The sequence below is a fragment of the Astatotilapia calliptera genome, chromosome 20, assembly GCF_964374335.1.
Source record: "Astatotilapia calliptera chromosome 20, fAstCal68.1, whole genome shotgun sequence".
Taxonomy (NCBI): Eukaryota; Metazoa; Chordata; class Actinopteri; order Cichliformes; family Cichlidae; genus Astatotilapia; species Astatotilapia calliptera.
Window position 1 is genome coordinate 30,034,459 of NC_137441.1, and position 11,852 is coordinate 30,046,310.

General features: G+C 43.2%; 2 protein-coding genes across 3 annotated transcripts; both read right to left on the bottom strand.

The window, feature by feature from the left end:
* Window positions 1-1,609: 1,609 nt before the first annotated feature.
* Window positions 1,610-6,600, bottom strand: LOC113012875 (uncharacterized). 2 transcript variants are annotated; one of them, XM_026153284.2, is made up of 8 exons: window positions 6,446-6,600; window positions 6,173-6,334; window positions 5,708-5,808; window positions 4,495-4,581; window positions 4,085-4,232; window positions 3,626-3,705; window positions 3,440-3,533; window positions 1,610-2,972 (listed from the first exon to the last, which is right to left on the bottom strand). In XM_026153284.2, the coding sequence occupies exons 2-8, from the start codon at window positions 6,282-6,284 to the stop codon at window positions 2,563-2,565; spliced, it is 1,032 nt and encodes a 343-aa protein (XP_026009069.1). In that variant the 5' UTR covers window positions 6,285-6,334; window positions 6,446-6,600; the 3' UTR covers window positions 1,610-2,562. The 2 variants fall into 2 exon arrangements, with proteins under 2 accessions (XP_026009069.1, XP_080151110.1); XM_080294984.1 differs by lacking the exon at window positions 6,446-6,600 and having other exon boundaries at window positions 6,155-6,263.
* A 139-nt stretch (window positions 6,601-6,739) lies between these two features.
* On the bottom strand, window positions 6,740-9,822 carry nsun5 (NOP2/Sun RNA methyltransferase 5). Its single transcript, XM_026153282.2, has 4 exons — window positions 8,721-9,822; window positions 8,112-8,319; window positions 7,428-7,592; window positions 6,740-7,027 (listed from the first exon to the last, which is right to left on the bottom strand). The coding sequence occupies exons 1-4, from the start codon at window positions 9,643-9,645 to the stop codon at window positions 6,838-6,840; spliced, it is 1,488 nt and encodes a 495-aa protein (XP_026009067.2). The 5' UTR covers window positions 9,646-9,822; the 3' UTR covers window positions 6,740-6,837.
* Between the last annotated feature and the right edge of the window lie 2,030 nt (window positions 9,823-11,852).

Here is an 11,852-nt window from a genome sequence, read left to right on the forward strand (position 1 = left end):
ACCCCCTCTGACCTCTGCTCCATAGCTGCTGGGTGACCTCTCGTTTGGGGCTCTACTCAGCTTTTCCCAGGAGGGTGGCACGGTTCCCCCCCTTTTGGTGGTCCTCCTCGGGTCCTTGTACTCTGGGGCCTCTGGATATCTGGAGCCTGGATCTCCTCCATACCTGCTTCATACCCTGGGGGACGGGGCTATGGCTCCCCACACTCCCTAGCAGATCGTTACATGGAGAAACCTTTGGAATACAAGCATGCTGATCCACACAGGTGTGCACACGGGTGTTCACAGACGCGGACTACACCTTTCTTGGCTGCTGCCTCAAAGCACATTGTGCGCTGTCATGCTGCACAATATCGTTTAATATTTAGTATCTACTGTTATCTACTGCTAGCTAGTTTATTGTGATAGTGCTTTTTTTATTATGTTGCTCTTTGTTGTTTGCTTTCTCTTCTGTTTTTTTCCCTCCATACAGGTGATCCAGGTGTTTTGTTTGTTTTTCTTTCTTTCTTCCCCCCCTTCTCACCGTCTCTTCTCCCCTCTGGTTTTCTTTCTTTCCCTCTCTTTCTTTCATTCTTTCTCCCTGTCCTATCCCCCAGTCATGTCTGTCCCGTTTGTAGCAACCGAAAATAAAATAAATACATAATTATAATAAAGGTCAATCAAATGGACCAATATGGCAAGGCCATGATGATCCACTTGGTAAAATAAATCCGCTTGGCATCTTTCTTGGCCTTAAGACAACAATTCTGATGGCTAAAGATCCAAACGGGACACAAAAAAAAAAAATCAACATCTCAAAATCTGAACATGACCATGTCCACACTTCTTGCTTACATCATATTTAAAATGAGTTTTCAAAAGTTTTTTCTTTGAATTTTCAAAATTCAAAGTTCAAAAACACACAAAAATGTATAATATACATTCTTTCTGTATTATTCAAATAAATACTGAGTTTAAGTGATTTCCAACACACTGCCTATTTATACCAACACTTTATTGTATCCTAACCTATAGATTCAAAATTAAAATGCCTGAAGAAGACATCTGTGATCAGTGTAATATTAATCGAGTACATAAATAAGTGTTATTTTTGGATAAAGAGTTCTTGAACCCACAAACACTGAATGCAAGTTTTGCTTTGGTGTTAATAAGACAATAAGATCCTCCCCGTCCTCGTACCTGACTTCAATCCTACACTGAATTTCAGGACCTCATCACCTTTGGCCTCCCATAGCGCCGCACGACTCTGTCTGGTGTTTGAGATGGACAGAGTGTGTCACCTGGGGGTGTGTGAGGGAGCAAAGTGAAACGCACTGACAGACTGCGTGCGTGCAAGTACAGTATGTGGCTGTATGTTTACACTCTCCACACACTGTAGGTGCTGTGGCTGCACACAGGCTGGCTGTTTCTCTCTGGAACGCTGTCGTACTGTTGACCACAGGCGGTCGCCTCCTGTCACATTAGATTGCTGCTTCTAGAGCACCTTCAAAACACACATGCGAAATACATGCAAAATAAAATTCAGTCATGCAGCGCACACACAGATTATTCACAGGGATTTTACAATAATTATGCCCTAACTCTTCAAACACCACAAACACAGAATTTCATCATCCTTCATACAAAAGCAGCACACTCTGTCTTTTTTACCTTATTTTTTATTGCTTCACATTGACATTCGTGAACATGATAGACATCCGAAAGAAAAAAAGATCATTTAGTAAGAAGAGAAATGAGAAAGTCAACCGAAAAGATGAAAACATTAAATAACATTATCGCACTCCCGTATTCGTCTTCCCTGTCATTAGTCTTTCCAGGTACATGACAAAAGCATCGTTCAAAATATTTTGAAAAAAGAAAATGTGCATACACGTAAGCATAATTCCCCATACATTTCTGATGAAAATCGGGAGTTGTATGAATTTTGTTGACAAGAAATAACAGAGTTATCCATCACCTGGTTACGTCTTCCACTGCTAAATTTGCAATAAGTATTTATCTTTTATTATAAAGTCCAAATGATAGAGCTCGTTGATTAATAACATGCTTTTGTCTTAAATTCATTTAGTACAACAGTGCTCCAGGTTACCCTACATCCTTACACATCACTGAACACCACACCCTGTGAGTAAATAGAATATGTTACATACATTCATATATTTTGGTCCTATGTTCATTGCAAGATGCAACTTTAGCTTTATTTTAATTTACTAAAGCTAATGGAAAAATACATTTATTTTAAGGAGATACAAAAAGAGAAATTTCTCTGAATGTTTAAGGCTTAAGGACACACTTGACACTTGAATGTATAACTGAGTATCTCAGTGCGACTGCATTCAAGGAGAAGCTTCTTAAAACACATTATTCCAAATAAAGGGGTTCTTAGGTTGCTTTTTGGGGGGTGGAGGGTTTTAAAAGTCAAAGAAAAAATTCATTAAAAACACCAAAAAATATTGCTTTTTTTTTTCTTTTCCATGTGCTGTGGGAGATCTTTCTATTCCCTCGTATTTCCTCCTCCTCTGCAGTGATCTGTCACATCCAGTTAGTCAGTCCCCCCCGCCCTCTTTAGTTCCTGTACTCGTCCCCACAGTCCCCGATGATCGCCATGAGGTCCCTGGAGCGTTGTGTCACTGCTTCGATGGCGGAGAGATCTTCAGCCGTCAGCTGCAGGTCAGAGCTGCAGCTTCGCAGGCTGTCACTGATGTGCTGCCCCGCCCCTGCGACGCCTAGCCGGCAACCCACAATGACTCCACCCACTGCAGGCCGGTCCAGCACGTAACGCATCGCCACGCTGGCTATTGAGGAGTTACGTCTCTTGGCTACCGTCTCCAAGGTGCCGAGGAGATCTTGGAAAAGACTCCAGCCACCCCAAGTGTTGATCATGTTCTTGTACTTGGAAAGGGAGGCGGTGTAGAGCTCCACCCTAGATATAGGCTCCACCTTTCTGAGATAGCGTTCAGAGAGCAGACCGCCAGCTGCACCAAGAAAAAATGGATGCAAGTGAAATGTAGGGGGGGCGGATGAAGGAGTTAAAAGTGTCAGGGTGGAGAGAGGGGAGAAGAGGGAGGACAGATGGGGCGGAAGGATGGAGATAAGTAAGAAACAGTAGGGAAAAGATGAAGGGAGGGGAGAAGTGATGGAGGAAAAGAGGCATACATGGAGACCATAGTGGTTAGGAGGAGGATGGGATGCAGAGGGGAGGGAAAGTTAGAAGAAAATAGAAGGTGGGAGGGGAAAAAATGAAAGCAAGGGAGAGAGAAAGAGGATGTGTCGTCATGTCATCTGACTCCATCTCAGAAACCCACCATTTTACAGTCCCACACAACAATATTAATGCACAACTCGCACGACTAGAGATGAAGTAACGTCTACTGAAGAGAGACTGAAGTCGAATATTGCTAATGTAAGATGACTGCATGCAAATAAAGGAGTTATATCTCACCGAGCGTGCCGTAAGTGAGGAGCTTAATGTTGTTGGCGACACAGAACTGCTCCATCCTGGCTGCTGGTCGCTGGTCAATCACCGAGTACTGAACCTGCACAGACGGCCACATTAAACACAAAGAGAAGAGGAAGACTATCCTAAATGTGATGGAGCAGTGTTCTCACACGTAGAGGGATGTGTTACCTGGTTGCTGGAAATGCGGATGCCTTTGCTGGTGATCTCTTCCAACCTCTGTGTGTCAAAGTTAGTGAGGGCGAGCTCACCTGAGGAAAAAATAGTCAGATTCTTAACTTGTGTGTCTGGGAACCAGCACACCTCTGGTACTGTAGTCAAGATTTAATGCAATGCAATAACAACACACATTAGTCAAGATTTGTTGTTAAGAGTCAAAACCAAATCTGTGTGTATGTGTTTTTCTATCTATATCAAAGTGCACGCTGATATTAAACCATGATTAGCCACCAAAAGAGTCTAATTCTTGTGTTTATATACATTTATGTTGTTCTCCTCAGTTTCTCCCAGAGTGCAAAGCAATTTTTTGTCATTCATTTTTGTCACTCTTAAAATCTTATGAGTTTATATTATAATTATATGTTGTCCGTTCATTTATAAATTGTGCATTTAGTAGTACAGCGCACATACGTATGACTCCTTCCTGCTGCAGGTCAGAGAGGTGACCCAGTGCCTCCAGATATCTCTTGTCCCCATAGTCCCACCAGTGAAACTGAACACAGTCCAGGGTGTCCACCTGCATTCGAGTCATGGACCGCTGCAACGCCTTCTCCACCACCTGCAAGAACAGAGAGAGTTCAGCTGATTTCTTCTCCCAGAAACATCAAAAAATGTCAAAGCTGAGTGCTGGATTTTATGGACTGATACTAGAATCAAACCTAACAGTATCTATTTCAAGCCATTCGTAGAGATAAAGACAGAAAAGAAATACTGGCGAGGTTATGATTTGATTCTTAATAAAGACATGCACTGCTCTCTAGTGGATAAAACCGGTCTCACTGTTAAAAGCACAGCAGACTGAGCATTGCTGAGTGGCTCACCTTGCGCTCCATCAGTCCAGGTCTTGGTACATATTTAGTCAAACCCTGCAGAGCTGGGCTGAGACTCCCAGAGGATCTGGACTTCAGCTAAAGATCAAACAAAGATAAAAGTTGAAAAAACACCAGTGACTGAGCGGGGTTACATTTAACAGCTAGACTGAACACACTAATTCTGAATTAAGGGTGGAAGAGTTAAATAGTATATGTGGATGGGTTTTCTTTATATGGGGTTTCCGATCATCTGCACATTATTCCAGGTGAACGGCTGACAAAGGCTGATACCATCAGACTGCCACAACACATCAGCTGATATTGCATCAACTGACCTAAGTGCACACACTGGCACTGGTGAGTGTGGGAGTGTCTTAAAGTGCACACCAAGTATCTGCACCTCTGTGAATAACCAATGCCAAAAAAATATCACCACTTTCTGCTGTGACACAAAACTTTTCCCACGTGCGGGACTAATACAGGTTTATTTTATCTCTTGTCTTTAAATTCTGATGTAATTGTGTTTTCCTACAAAATACTTGGCAAGGTCCTGTCAAGATCTCCCAAGGCAAGGTCGTTATTTACTGTCAAATAAGTCATTCTCAGCATATGACAGAAAATTACACAGGTTTCTGTCTCTAAATCAGGAACCCTGCTCTACCCTTTCTGCTCTCTGTAGTTCATCTTTTCCTTGTTAATATCACACATACAAACACGCTGCGGTACATCACTCCAACTGCAACCGTGTAGACATCAGATTTTAAACATCACAGTAGTAAGAGTCCCCCATCCCTCCTCACTCAAGTTTAATTTACCTGTATTGATATCTTCCAGCACATTGAATAAAGCTGGCAAATGGTTGGCAAAACTGAGGTTTCTTCAAATTAAAATGGCTTTTTTCTTCTCATTGTTGTCAAGCGGTTGCTCATAAGGGATTGTGTAATTGCTGGGGTTTCTTTCTGATATTGTAGGGTGTTTATTATACTGTATGGTCTTCCCCTCACCCCAAAAAAGTCTGGTTCTGTCTGCAGTTTCTTCCAGTTCAAAGGGAGATTTCCTTCACACTCTCACCAAGTGGTCCCTCATACGGGGTCATTTTATTCTTGGGGTTTCTTTCTAATATTTTAGAGCCTTTACCTTACAATATAAAGTGGTTTGAAGTAACTGCTGTGGTGATTTGGCGATGTGTAAGTAATACTGAATTCAGTATATACACACTTACCTGGCTGTTAAACTGTCCAAAGATTTCCTCTGCAGGCCCGTAAATGTCTGCCATGTCGAATGTGGTGAAACCAGCATCTACATACTCCTGCATGGCCTCAACTACAGACATGAAAGGAAAGAGGAAAGCAGAGAAAAGGAGGAAAGTAGCACAGATAAGGCGACGCGTGGTGGAGCTTAGAGTAGTGTGAATCATTTCTAGTGTATCAGTCCAGCTTTAATTATCATCCTTAGTTTGCCCAGATACGTTTTAGCTATTATTGTTTATTTATCCCAGAACAATTAAAATAGACCAACAGTACAACTCTACATGAGGGCTTCATTTATTGTAGGATTATTGTATTAAACTGCACTGTAACTGTACCTAATAAATTCACTGAATGAATGAAGCATACGAAAATAAAATAAAAATCAAGACACCTAGCTATTTTTTTTACGTTATAGCTACCCGGGGTTTACTGTTCACCTGCCCTGACTTTATCCACCGCTCCGTGCGCCCCGGACACCTGCCACATCCCGTTCAGGACCCGGCAGATCTCCAAACCTCCGGACAGTGTCACTTTGGGTAACGAGGACATTCTGCTGTCAGGGCCGAGGGAGAAGCTGCTGGAGGCGGCCTGCTGTCTTACTTTTTCCCCAGTTGTAAATAAAAGAAAGAGGAAAACTTTAATAAGTGTCCTTGCTGGGAGCGGTGTCGTGCATTAACCGGTACTAATACATTCGTGTTCAAGTGACTTACTCCGTGTACGCCAAAAGACCTGCTGGACTCAAAGCCGGCACGCAGCACTGCAGGTCACCGCTTATCGCCGTCAAATTGAAACATTTATCAGTTACAAAAGAGTTTGGTAACAGTTACAAAACACACCACTGTTTCCACCAATAGCTGACGCTGTTTTACCGGAAATAAAAATCACTCTACAGGCAGGCTGGCTGCTGATTGCTGCCCCCTGCTGGATAATTCAGGAGGGGACTAAAATACCTGAAAACATATCTCGAAAACAAGCAACACCAATAACACACAGATGAGACGCAGTAAAAATAAAAAGTATCTTTACTTTTCAGTTACATCTCAGTTAGAAATCAACAGCACTGTTCATCCAGACGAACTGTGCAGCAGTCCAATTTTAAATTTCACTCTGCAGTTTCTGCCCCCTTCTTTTTTTTCTTCCTCTTCCTCCTCTTCTTATTGTTGGGTTTGCTGCCAGTCTGTCCTCCTACAGGTGTTGGTCTGTCCTCTGTCTCTGAAGCTTCACAGTCTTCTTCTGAAGCTGCAGGTCTCTTCTCAGAGGAAGGCAGATTGCTTGGTTTCACCTCTGGGCCGCTGTGACGGAGTAAAGAGCAAGAGTCAACCTACTCATCTAAAAACACTACAGGAAACTTCCGCAGTACTACTGTTGAGAGAAACATTAAAATAATAAGTTGCATAGCCACTTTGATCAGGTAATCATGTTTTATCCCAAAACAAAGATTTGAACAGATCTAGACAGTGTTACAGAATTAAACTAAAAGAAAAAAAATTACTGACAAATTCAATGTTTTTATGAGCAGACAGGGAACAAATACAGAAAGTCAAATATAACAGACACAACTAAAAACTATTTAGCTAAACACACTGTTAGCTAACCATACAGATGTGTGCGCAGACCTGCATGGCCATAACTCAATGTAACAGCTGGTGTTAAGGTTATTTTTGTAAGTTTACATGACACTCAAGTATTCACCTTATCTGAACAGCCAGTTCCTGCTTTGTATTTCCAGGCTCGCTGTGTTTCTCCAGCAGGGCCACGAAGAAGCCGTGCGTGAGGGTTTTGGCAGTGCTGGCACGCAGACACTGTGGGAGGGGCTCCAGGCCTCGCTCAGGCCACTCAGCCAACAGAGGAACCAGTCTGGACGGGGAGACACGAAAGGATTTGAATAAAACTTCTAACAACCAGTTTGGCATAAATAACATACCTCAGGGAGCAAAACCCCAACACTGAACACCTGAACGTTTGTTGCATTTTTTTAAACATGATTTGAGTTAGTAAAAGCTACCTCAGCCTGCATCTCTACACTTACAAACAAAACTGTAACACCCCCCATTACATATGTATTATGGATATTTGAAATTATTTCACTGTCGCTAACTGCACTTTGTCAGTCCTCATTTAATGAAAATCTTAAATCTTGTGCCGTCAGTGTCATTGCATAGTCCTGAAAATGGTCTCACACACCTGTAATGTCCAATTTTATTGACAACACTACAATGCAGTACTGCTACTATAACATGCATGTGTGTCAAGGTGGAGAGATCACAGAAAAAAAAAAAAAAAAATCTCCAGGTTTCATCGTCTAGAGAGCTAAATGAGAATAGAATGCTTTAAAATGATAAATAAACAGTCTGAATGTCTTCAGACTGTTGCTACCTGAAGCCGGGGTTCTGCTGCAGACAGGCAGCTACCACTTCCTCATTCTCCTGTTTGTGGATGGAGCAGGTGGAGTAGACCAGGCGCTTCAGGCTGGGAAACCTGAGAGCGTGGTTAAGGCAGCGCAGCTGGAAGGAGGCCAAAGAGGCCAGACGAGCCTGCTCCTTCTCCTGGTCAGCAGAGGTGTTGTCCTGGAGGCACACCATACCTGAACCCCGTCACACACAGGTTACAATGCTTTTTTGGTTGTTGTTGTTTTTTTTACTATAATTAAGCTGTTTGTTTCTTTATTTGCACACTGGGACTCTGATTCTTGCTTATACTTGTGAAACGCAGCAAAGTTTTGCAGTATTTGCTTGAACTTGAGAGAGGAAGGATGGATCGGTGATGCCTAAACGGGTTTCTATTCCAGTTTCTACTCTGGACACCCACATCTGTGACTAAGGTTTGTTACATAAACAACAAATTCAATGTTTAAAAATGAAATAAATATGATACATTTTGCATTCAAAGTAAACTAAAGTGTCATAAATTGAAGATACATATGCACAGATGTTATAAAGAACCCTACTGCAGTCATACAAACACAGGGATAACTGGTCACTCTACCTGAACCACTGCAGGAGGGATCGAGCAGGATGTACTCAACATCCTTATACTGCGGGTTGTCGGGGTCCACCTTCAGGAAGTCCTGGTTGGCCAGCTGCTGACAGGTGACCCCTGCACGGAGCAGGAGCGTTGACATGGTGGCCAAGCGCTTTCCATCCAAATCAAAAGCAAACAGCCTGCCCTTGTTCTTCATGATGGCTGCCAGCTGGCTGGTTTTGTTGCCAGGTGCGGCACAGGCATCAATGATGTGGCTACCAGGTGGAGGACTAAGGAGATGAGCGGGGAGGCAGCTGGCTTTGTCCTGCAGAACTATGTGGCCTGCTTTGTACAGGAAGTGGTCATGGAAGTCAGTTTTAGGAGAGAAGACCAGCAGCTCTGGCAGGTGCAGGTCACTCAAAAAGTATCTGTCTTTCAGGGATAAGTCTTCCAGCCTGGAAGCCTTCCCCAGGTAGGAGAAGCCATCCCTCTTCAGGTAGTCCACAACATCCTCCACAGTGGTCTTCAGAGTGTTCACACGTACATATCTGGGCAACTGGTCTCCAGCGGGGTGCTTGACACTGCAAGGAAGCAGGTCTTCATTCCTGCTTACCTTCTGCTTCACCTTCATGCGAGCCAACTCCGCCTGCAGTCTGGAGCGATGCTTCATCATCATGGCCTTCCAGGATCCGCCACACTTCAGCCCCTGGCCTATCAACAGGTCGTACACGAGCACCTTAGCCAGGGGCATCTTTAGCTTGGTATGCCTGAGTAGCTTGGTGGACTCGATGATCTCCTGCAGGACGGAGGAAAACTTCTGGGTCTCACAAACCAGAGCGAACAGCTGTTTGATGTTCTTGAATTGACTGTCGTAAACCAGAGTTTTCAAAGCCCCCTGTTTACCCTCGACCTTCTCCGTGATCTCTGCTGCTTTCAGGTACAGAGCCATGGCGAAAGAGGGTTTTTTTCCCTACTGCGCTCAAACACTCCTTTTCTTTCTTTAGTTCTGAGCAGGAAACAACGAGCGAGTTTATTTGAGCTCTGTAAAAGCAGCTTCTTCTATACTTTTCCTCCGTGCACACGTGAGAGGAGGGGTCACGACACCGGAAGTACTCGTTGACGCACTGTTTTTCTTTTGACGTAAGTAGTAGTAACTGGTGCCGGATCAAAGACAGTAGAAAACGTCTCTATCGCCCTCTGGTGCCTGGCTCCAATGCAAACAAGTTGTCCTCAAATGTTCTCTCCTTGAGATGCTTTAACAGCGTGGCTTGTCATGAATCGCAAGACTTAATGTGACCAAGTGGTCGGCGGGGTTATGAACAAAATAAATTGACAACGCCACCCAGGGGAATTGCACCCCCAGGAAATATATTTAAGAAAAATAGATAAAAGGAATAAAAGAAGACCGCATAGATTCAAGGATGCACACTGAGGCAGGTTGGCTTCCAATATTAAAACAGTTTTATTTATAGAAATGAATAAAATATTATAAATAATATTTTATAAATAAAATATTAAAGGTCAAGATGTAGCATCATTATTGACAGTGTCCTACAGTAAAAATAAAACCATCGTGGAACTGGGACTTACCAGCAGCCGTGGAACCAAAAGGAAATCACACAAAAAGAATCACTGCAGACCACCCAGTGCTGTACAAAAGAAAGTGTGAAAACGACCCACCACCTGAGGTCCCAGGGCCACTGGCTCGTCCTCCTTCACTGAATTAAACACAGAAAAATATGTTAAAAGAATAAGAGGACACTGAGCGTCAGGCTCGCTACAAATCATAAAAAGACTAAAACACACTTTAATAAAAGAAATCTCACACTCACTCACTCACTCTCTCACACACACACACACACACACACACACACACACACACACACACACACACACACACACACACACACACACACACACACACACAAACACACAAAAGGCTTATTCCCCACGGGTCAAACTACCACTCGTGCTGGTAATAATTATTCTCAGGCGTAGGCCGGTCTGGCTCCCCACCGGCTGAGACCGGCCACCCAGGCGATTTAGAGTCCCAGCACGACACTCGGGCAGAGAATCACTTCAGCCCGATCACAGAAGCGTGGGTACGAGCAACAGTCCAGGGTAAAATAGAACACCAGGCGAACCCAAAACAAGGTAAGCCTACTTAATAAAAACAAGACAAGACAAGACAGCAGACTCCACCAAGGAGGAGTTCACAACAGCAGCTGAGAAGGCAGTTCACTCTTCCAATTTAGGTTGGGCAATTTGTCATGGAGGGGTGAGTACAGCAGTGAAACCCCCAGGACCGGAGGCACTATACACGAACACCTCTCTCCGCAATGGCAGAATTAAACAGACTGCTGCGCTGTAGCTGTCATATAATCGGCTCTTGCTGATGTGGGTGGGTTCCCAATTAACCCAATCACCTGATACAAGGAGCGAGTGCAGCGGAAAGAGAGCGAGGGTGGTAGAGCGAGCGAGAGAGAATGAGAGAAGAAAAAAACGGAAGGCGAGTAGCCCATCTGGCTACATTAAGTTGCTGCGGTAGAAAGAAGATCACGAGGTAATTTAATGACATAAATCACTGATGCAGATTTAAAACACTTTTGAACTGAAACATCGCAAACGTGGAAACTATTTTGATAATGCAGTTATATTTTTACTAAATAAGTTGACATGGATTTTATGGAGGCTGTGTGTGCTTTCCAACAGCAAATATCAATGCATGTTCTGAAGAACATATTTATTGATATGAATAGTAGCGATTGACAGGATTCAGTTCATTCTAAACATGGCATAAACAGGATAGTTGCAACTTCAATGATGTCACAGACTATAAATCTATTCTGGATTTGGGATACATGATGATGCTCTGTACTGAGTCTGCACAGTAAACTGCACAATAACCAGTTTGCTTTTTGTCTGGGGTTATGGAGTGGAGGTGTGATTTTCCACTATCTTTATTGAATAATACCACATTTTTAATGATAGTGATTTGGTCAACTGGCTCCATGTGATTAAAAGACTGTAAAAAAAAATGCTGAGCATGTTGCTCTTTCTGCTAATAACTTGTTCTTTACTTTAAAAAATTTAGATCAATGTGATGCAGCCTTTTCCTCAAGATTGATAACTAAAGTGTCCCAACTTACCTGAGCC

Bases quoted from the DNA above. Each gene is read 5' to 3' on its own strand.
- nsun5 (XM_026153282.2), bottom strand. From the start codon at position 9,645: ATGGCTCTGTACCTGAAAGCAGCAGAGATCACGGAGAAGGTCGAGGGT. The intron at 8,320-8,720 runs GTAGAGTGACCA...GACGGGGTTCAG, and splicing joins TCCCTCCTGCAGTGGTTCAG to GTATGGTGTGCCTCCAGGAC. The intron at 7,593-8,111 runs GTAGCAACAGTC...CTCCCCGTCCAG, and splicing joins CAGCAGAACCCCGGCTTCAG to ACTGGTTCCTCTGTTGGCTG.
- LOC113012875 (XM_026153284.2), bottom strand. From the start codon at position 6,284: ATGTCCTCGTTACCCAAAGTGACACTGTCCGGAGGTTTGGAGATCTGC. The intron at 4,582-5,707 runs GTAAGTGTGTAT...TTTGATCTTTAG, and splicing joins TTGGACAGTTTAACAGCCAG to CTGAAGTCCAGATCCTCTGG. The intron at 3,706-4,084 runs GTATGTGCGCTG...TTTTTTCCTCAG, and splicing joins GCAGCAGGAAGGAGTCATAC to GTGAGCTCGCCCTCACTAAC.